At 36.3% G+C, this 8,287-nt stretch overlaps 1 protein-coding gene across 1 annotated transcript; it reads right to left on the bottom strand.

Annotated features, from left to right (window-relative positions):
• Positions 1 to 694: 694 nt before the first annotated feature.
• Positions 695 to 4,998, bottom strand: LOC127153850 (uncharacterized). The gene is made up of 5 exons (XM_051095120.1): positions 4,625 to 4,998; positions 2,654 to 2,992; positions 2,084 to 2,419; positions 1,566 to 1,700; positions 695 to 1,428 (listed from the first exon to the last, which is right to left on the bottom strand). Exons 1-5 carry the CDS (start codon positions 4,662 to 4,664, stop codon positions 989 to 991), a joined length of 1,290 nt encoding a protein of 429 aa, XP_050951077.1. The 5' UTR covers positions 4,665 to 4,998; the 3' UTR covers positions 695 to 988.
• Positions 4,999 to 8,287: the final 3,289 nt, after the last annotated feature.

Raw genomic sequence — 8,287 nt, 5'->3', positions numbered from 1 at the left:
TTGAAAACATACGGCCATTATATGACAACTAAAAACAATAATAATTAAATGAATACTGCAATTTTAATATCCATAAGGATTCGTTTTTAGGTGTCGTCAATACGTCAGTATTGTTCGTTTAAATGTTGAAAATACGTAGGTATTTGTACGTTTAGATGCTGTAAATACGTCAGTATTGTACGTTTTAGTGTCTAGAAAAATGTAGGTAAATGTACGTTTTGTAGAACAAATTTTTATGTAAATACATACGTATTATCATGAGATCACGTTGGTACAGATGCTCTCAGTTTAGAATTGTAGCGTACGTTTTCCAATTGTACTAAATGATTTTTATTTCTATAAAAATGCTAAACATCAGTGAAGGCGGTGCAGCGGTGGTCAAGTAATGTAATCAGTGTATGACCATATACACCAACTACCCCAGGTGAAAAAAAAGTGCAGTTCCATAATAGTGCTCTATTTTCACACACTAATTTTGCACTTAATATACTAAAAGTTATTCTTTAGTAAGATAATCTTAAGAACATCTATAGTGTACTCAGCTGTGCTATTTTGAGACACTAAAGCCCTATAAATTAAAATGTGCTTTTAACATGCTATGTATTAAAATAATGCATGTATTTACCACTAACCACCTGACAGATTCTGGTTATTTGTGAATCACATTTGTTTAATGGCACTTGCTATCAAATTAACATACATACATACATACATACACAAACATTCAAAAATAGTGTAGAATATTTCTAGAAAACAGTGTTCTTGTTTTCTGTTTAACTTTAAAGGATTAGTTCACTTCCAGAACAACATTTTACAGATAATTCACTCACCCCCAGTCATCCAAGATGTTTATGTCTTTCTATCTGGAGTCGTAAAGAAATTATGTTTTTTGAGGAAAACATTTCAAGAATTTTCTCCTCCAACTTCAAAATAGGCATTTATTCAATGGTTGATGCAAAGTATATACAAGAGCTATGCAAAAGCTTTTTCACTCATCATCTATAAATGTAATATCAGCTAGATTATAAAAAGTCCCATTGGTAGTGTCCTTCAGTTGAGGGTCATTTTTATTTGGGGACGTCCCATTGGCAGAATCCTTCAACTGAGGGCCATTGTGATTAGGGGACGTCCCATCAGTAGAGTCCTTCATTTGAGAGTCATTTTGATTAGGGGACATCCCATCAGCAGTGTCCTTTGACTGAGGGCCATTGTGATTAGGGGACATCCCATCGGTAGAGTCCTCCAATTGAGAGTCATTTTGATTTGGGGACATCCCATCAGCAGTGTCCTTCGACTGAGGGCCATTGTGATTAAGGGACATCCCATCAGCAGTGTCCTTTGACTGAGGGCCATTTTGATTAGTGGACGTCCCTTCAGGGGATGTCAATAGAGAATTTTTCTCATCACATCTGGGCTCTGTTTTGTTGCCTGTTTGAACAGTAATAACATACTCAGTTAAACACATTGACTTTGGTTAATCAGAATAAAAATGCATATTTTTACATGATAAAGATCACACAATAAATATCATATTTTCATCCTAAATCAGCCGTATAAATACTCACCATTCTCTTGTTTATTGTTACTGTGGCGAGAGTGACACACAACATAAGCAATTACAGCTACAGCCACCAGCAGAACAGCAGCACCAACAACAATTCCTGCTACAGCAGCAGTGGACAAATTTGAATCTGGAACAGCTAAAGACAGACAGTCATATATATTACTTAGAGAGTGATGATAATCCACTTACTGATAATCACCTACTGATATCTTCAACTGATATTTACACTTATAATTTGATCATTAATTGTTTAATATTGATTTTATGGATAAATCTGGTCATTTGTTTTTGAGCAGCTCAAACTGCATTACAGCACTGTGGACTCAAACAACACAGCAGCACAAAAAAATGACTAATTTTATGAATGTATCTATGTTTATAACATTACACTTTATAGATCCAGGATTTTTTTTAAACTTGCATGTAAAAAAGATAATATAGAGAGATGATTTTACAATATTGAACTGTATTCTACAACTGCTCAAATGTAAAGGCACTGAATGGCTACATTACTCTCACCAGTGACATTAACACTGAAGGTCCTCATTATGCTGAATCTGCTGCTGTTGATCTGTAGATTATAGAGTCCAGAGTCTGTGGTTTTGATGTTTGTGATGATCAGAGATCCAGTCTGAATCATCTCTAGTTTGTGTCTGAATCTCCCAGCGCCATCTTTACACACAACATCTCCACAGCTCTTACTAGGTTCTTCAGGGATTTCATTGATGGGGCTGTCATTAAAAAGCCACGTCATCAAATCTTTTGGGTTATTCATGACACCAGGATCCAAAGTGACAGATTCTCCCTCGTTCACTGACTTTCTCTTCATTTCATCTCGTTCTGCAGCCGGAACATCTGAAATGCAAACCAACAGCTGGATCTTTTTGCTGAAGAGACAAAAACTACAGAGCATGAAAAAACATGCATACAAAAGCAAGTACTTACAGAAGCTTAAACACGTTTAACTGACACACAAGAGCCTTGTATGTTCTCATTTATCAAGTGGCACTTTTGAGCTTTAGAATGCCACTGCTTAAATACACACAATGATGTGTTTTAACTCTTAGAAAAAATCATTAAATTACTCACCATGGATGGTAACATTGAAGATCTTTTCACTTCTGTTGCTGCTGGTGATGATAATCTGTAGGTTATAGAGTCCAGAGTCTGTGTTTGTGATGTTTCTGATAGTCAGGGATCCAGTCTGATGATCCAGATGCAGTCTGTCTCTGAATCTCAAATTATTATTATTACACTGAACATCTGTACAGGTCTTATTAGCATCTCCAGTGATTTGAGCGATGCGATCGCCATTATAATACCATTTCACTTTGTTGACTTGAGTTTTTATAACACCAGTGTGTAGAGTGACTGAATCTCCCTCCATCACAAACACTGATACTCTATCTGTCTCTACAGCAGATGCATCTGCACAAAAAAATAGTAATACATTATAACAATTCTGGGTCAAAAATATACAAAAGAAAGTACATAAATATACAAAACAATAGAACAAAGATACAAAATATGGGGGGAAAAAAATATTTTATTAAAACGTTCCTGAAACTATATCCTGGTAGCTGTGCATAAATTACAACTGCCTAGTTTTGACGTTTGCAAAAATGTGTCTAAAACAAATGATCATTTTCAGTCCAATAACTTACTTTTTTTATATAGCACTTTTCACAGACAAAGAGGAGTCACAAAGTGCTTTACAATAAAATATAGCCAAAACAAAAAGTACCAACTGTATAGATACCACGAAAATTCAACAACAGCCAAATTAATTTAATTAAAAGTTTGTCCAAAAAGATGTGTATTTAAGTGATTTTTAAAAGATTCTACATAACACATAGTTCTTAATGCTAAAGGAAGTGAGTTCCAGAGCCTTGGAGCCACAACACAAAAGCACAGTTGCCTCTTGAGACGTGTTCTAGGAATAGTAAGAGATTTTGGTCAGAAGACCTCAGAGACTGGCCAGGGGAGTGTGCATTTAGATCCTGGATGTAAGCGGGTGCCTGACCATGCAGAGCTCTATAAGTAATAACCAAAATTTTAAAATGCACTCTAAAACCAATAGGACTCCGAGCCTTAAACACGGGAATAATATGGGACCTCCTGCTGGTCCTTGTCAAAAGCTATGTAGCTGCATTCTGTACAACTTGTAGTCGATCCACGGTAGATTTGTTCAAACAGGTGTAGAGAACATTGCAGTAGTCCAATCGTGAAGAGATAAAGGCATGAACAAGCATCTCCATCTCTTATTTTGAAAGCATAGATCTAATCTTAACAATGTTCCTGAGATGGAAAAAAACATGAGCGAGCTACAGACTGTAAGGTTTACAGAACCTCAGACACTTTGATCTTCTGAGACAGACAATACACACACAGTGTATTAAGATACAGACATATGTTTCCACATCTCACTGAGAGAAGTCCCTTTCACCTGTTCTTTCCATCCACTTCCCCTCACCCATCTCTTCTCACTTAGCTCACTTAGAATGGTCAATAGCATAATATAATGTTCTTCATGAATACAAGTGATTTTCATAATCATGTTTGGTATCATTTGAACTGTCACTGTGTGTGTCTGGTACAATGGTCTCATCATCACAAAAAGTAAACCAAAAGATAAACAGATCCATCCTAAGAGTTCAGAGATATTTTGCTCACTGTTAAGGGTGTACAACTTGTGTGTTGACACACTTCGTACTATGTATTTTTCTCAAATCAGGTATGGATCTTACTCCTAGATTCATCTAGATTTTGTCTTATCAAAAGCAGTTGAGAAGTTCTCCACAGCAAACTGGTTAATCATGCGAGAGCAGATCGATTCTCGTTTAACAGGTAGAGGATCATCAATCAAGCAAGATCAAATAAAATACATTTGTGGTCACTAACAAATATATCTTTAATGCAAACAGTGCCAATTGTTAGACCGTGAGATAAAAACTAGATCAAGCGTATGCGTAGGACCAGAAACGTGCTGAATAAAGTTAAAAGATTCCATAACTTTTAAAAATTCAGAAACAGTGTTGAAAGCATATTAAAATATCTTACCAGTCACGAGAAAAATAACTGTCATCCAAAAATAATTCATTTTCACCGCTGTCCTTCTCAGATGATAATGCAATTTATGTGGAAATAAAAGCTGAAGTTGCTCAAATGCCACCAGCAACGCCTTTACTGCCAGCAGTTAAACCGAAAGTAAACTGCTGGAGTTTGGGAGCGAATCTCGTCATATTCCTTGTAGTTTTTTTTTTTTTGTGAATTAATGCCAAGGTAGTAAAACACAGTACCCTATAGTGTTAGAAATGTAATGAAAAAAAGTCGATAGATTTACGAAATTAATAACTTTACAAACGCGTCATCACAGTGAAGGCGCGTTTCCACTGGCACGTAGCGAGCGCAGCAGGTCAAGCGTTTTCAATTTATTATGGAAGCTGAGTTTATACGTTCTGGCGGTGCATTATGGGATTGAAGGCGACGCGGAGCAAACCAAATCGGTAAAGGCTACAAGGGATACAGCTCTGGCTACTGTGTATGCGCACAACTGTGTATTATAGTAAAGGCTAAGTTTAGGGTTGGGGTAGGTGTAGACATTAATAAAACAGAATCTAATAGGTAGAACAATTCATTTCAGCGTTAAAAAGGTTAGGCATTCCTCAACATTATGCAAATCACGAGCGAAAAACGCCGGGCGACAACCAATCGCTGTGAAAAGTATGCAAGGCAAGATTGTTTTATATGTTTCCGAGTGTTTGCGGAACTGGTGGATTACTGAGCTGAAATCACATAGCATCGAAAAAGGCATGCAAAAGTAAATGCAATTTTCATGCTTTCATTATATGCTATAGCGCCTTAGAGGGCACCAATAAATTGTTTAGTTTGCGATGATGAAACACAAACAGGATGTAAACGTCCGCGTTTTGCGGGCATTGTGTGCGTACAACAGTGCAGACGCGATTGTTCTTGAGACAGAACAGTACTGCGCATGTGTCGCTCATGAGAGGTCCATATATCACGATGAATGGGACTCCACAGCAGAGTCCCTAACTACACCAGATGGCGCTGTTGTTAATCTTTTCCCAGTACAGTCAGTGCTTTAGCTGAACAGTCCTGATGTGATAAATATGATCAAACAAAAATAAATACAATAGCATTTAATTGATCATAAAAAAGTACTGCTATAAGAATAGGGAGATTGCAGAACAGACTTAACAAAACCTAGCTAAATAATGCACTATACACTGCATTCACCTGGCACTTTATTAGGTGCTTCTATTCAGCTGCTCAATAATGCAGATATCTAATCAAAGAGCCATGCGTTATAACTGAGGTATGCAGAGCTTCTCTAAACGTTCAACACCCCAACCCTTGAAGCAAATGGGCTACATCAGCAGACGACCATACTGGGTGCCACTCCAGTCAGCTAAGAACAAATACTAAGGTTCGATTTGCACAGGCTCACTAAAATGGGAAATTAGAACATAGAAGACTCAACAAATTAGATGACAGCTGTAAAATTACTGACGTGTTTCCCATTTGTTTGCTTTATGCATCAGATGTTCAGGTGTGGTTATGATGCAGACTGCAAGACTCAGTTAAAAGAATAACACGGTTAGAAGTACAAAATACCTCTGAACTGTGAATTATCTTTAACGGTTTCACAAACCAGTTTTGATGAACTGATTAAGTAGTTTATTTTGTAAAGCAGTTTTATTTAGACAGGAAGTCAGTGGTTCTTAACAGAATGACAGGAAGAAGCTCTTCACCCCTAAACACAAACATAAAACAAATGGCCTTTCTCAGCTATAAAACTATTTGTCCACAGAGATTAAATCTTGTTTCTGTAGAAATCAGACCACAGCAGGTTTCAGTTTGACTCAGATGATGATCTGCACGTGTCACACTGCAGTAAGACCAGCAATTTGAGATAGTACTAATACATTTTGTTTTGCAACTCACAACAACTGAATGATTCTAAAACTATTTTAAAAATCCATAAGTTTATGTAACATTAAATTTTGATTGACTCAGTGTTCACACAATATTGTTCTCATCTCCTGTTATAGATTTAACAGTTCCTTTTAAAACCATCAATGTTAAATGATAAAAATGAAGAATGTTAGAAGTCTTACTAAGAGCAAGATTTATATGGAACTATAGAATATAGCATATGCAGTGTGTGTGCACGTACATTAGGTGGGTCAAACCATTAGGTGGGAGGATTCATAAAGCAGATGAACAGCCCGAGTGTTTTCAGCAGATAGTCTTAGATCAGACACTGAACTACTGAAGAAAATGTTTCGTGTGTTTGTTTTGCTCTGCTTGTGCTGGTGGCATCTGATTGGTAAGTTACAATAGCAATATAACTTGCATTTGGCTCTTCTTCCTAGATTAATCAAATAAAACAGATAATATTGTGGGGCCTACTATCTAGATTCAGGTCTTTTCCTCAAAGTTTGAATTTGAATAGTTCACACAACAATTTGTAATTTGTTGTCAATGCATTTCCTTTTGCATTTCTGTTGCTGTTTGAGGCATTTCTCAGCTCACATTTAAAAACAACAACTGACTTCAGACTTTGTAAACCAACAAAACTGTGAAATCTGTTCCAGTTTGTTCATCAGATGTGTTTGGTGAGTCAGTGTCAGTGATGGAGGGTGATTCTGTCACTCTAAACACTGATGTTACTGAAATATATGAAGATGATGACGTACTGTGGAAATATGGACCTAAAGACTCTCTCATAGCTGAAATCAGTAAAGAGGACCAAATCTTCTCCACATTTGATGGTCCTGATGGGAGATTTAGAGACAGGCTGAAGCTGGACAAACAGACTGCATCTCTGACCATCACAAATGTCGCAACTGAACATGCAGGACTTTATGAATTACAGATAAGTGGAGATAAGTTGTCATCAAAAAAATTCAGTGTTTCCGTCTATGGTGAGTAGATATTCTTGTTTTATGCTTATTTGACACATTTTGTGGCAGAAGGTTGATTACAAACATAATTGAGATGTCCCATGTTTTCTTAAAAAAAAAATAATAATAATAATAAAATAAAAATAATTTTTGGTGAGGCACTTATAAAGCATATATATAAGAGTTCAGATGCAAAACCAGCTAAATCCATCTGACGTCTTTCTTTAAAAAATGCATTTTTATCAGGCTCAAATGTATAGGTTTCTATGTAAGTACTGGTACTTCTGATTGGGCTGAGGCTGGTATTTTAGCAAGTTTGAAGAAAAAGTATTTGATGGATGTATAATATGTGTCAAGCATTCACTCAGTGTCATTATCTCATTTTTGACCGAGATGGCTTTTTGGTTTTGCATCTAAACTCTTCATATGTAGTCTGCTTGTTAAGTTATGACTTCAAATTTAGGTTAGAATGGTAATTATTACTGATCATCCATAGGATAATTTATCTAGACATCTGATTATTCTTTTTAAGACTGTAATCTTATTGAATCTAAATAATCTTTTTTTACTGAAACGTTTTACAATTTTTTTGGTTTGAGATTACAGAAACACTCACTGACACTCAGACACTACACCAAAAATATTGTTGTTCAGTTTTATTTTCTGTCTATTCTCTCACATTTTTCAGCTCGTCTGCCCGCTCCTAACCTCAGCAGAGATTTTCACAAAATCTTTCATCATCTTCATCACAGCAGAATTGTTCATTGGTGTGTTCAGTGGTGAATGTGAGTGA

The sequence above is a fragment of the Labeo rohita genome, chromosome 22, assembly GCF_022985175.1.
Source record: "Labeo rohita strain BAU-BD-2019 chromosome 22, IGBB_LRoh.1.0, whole genome shotgun sequence".
Lineage (NCBI taxonomy): Eukaryota > Metazoa > Chordata > Actinopteri > Cypriniformes > Cyprinidae > Labeo > Labeo rohita.
This window is presented reverse-complemented; position numbering and strand designations above follow the sequence as displayed.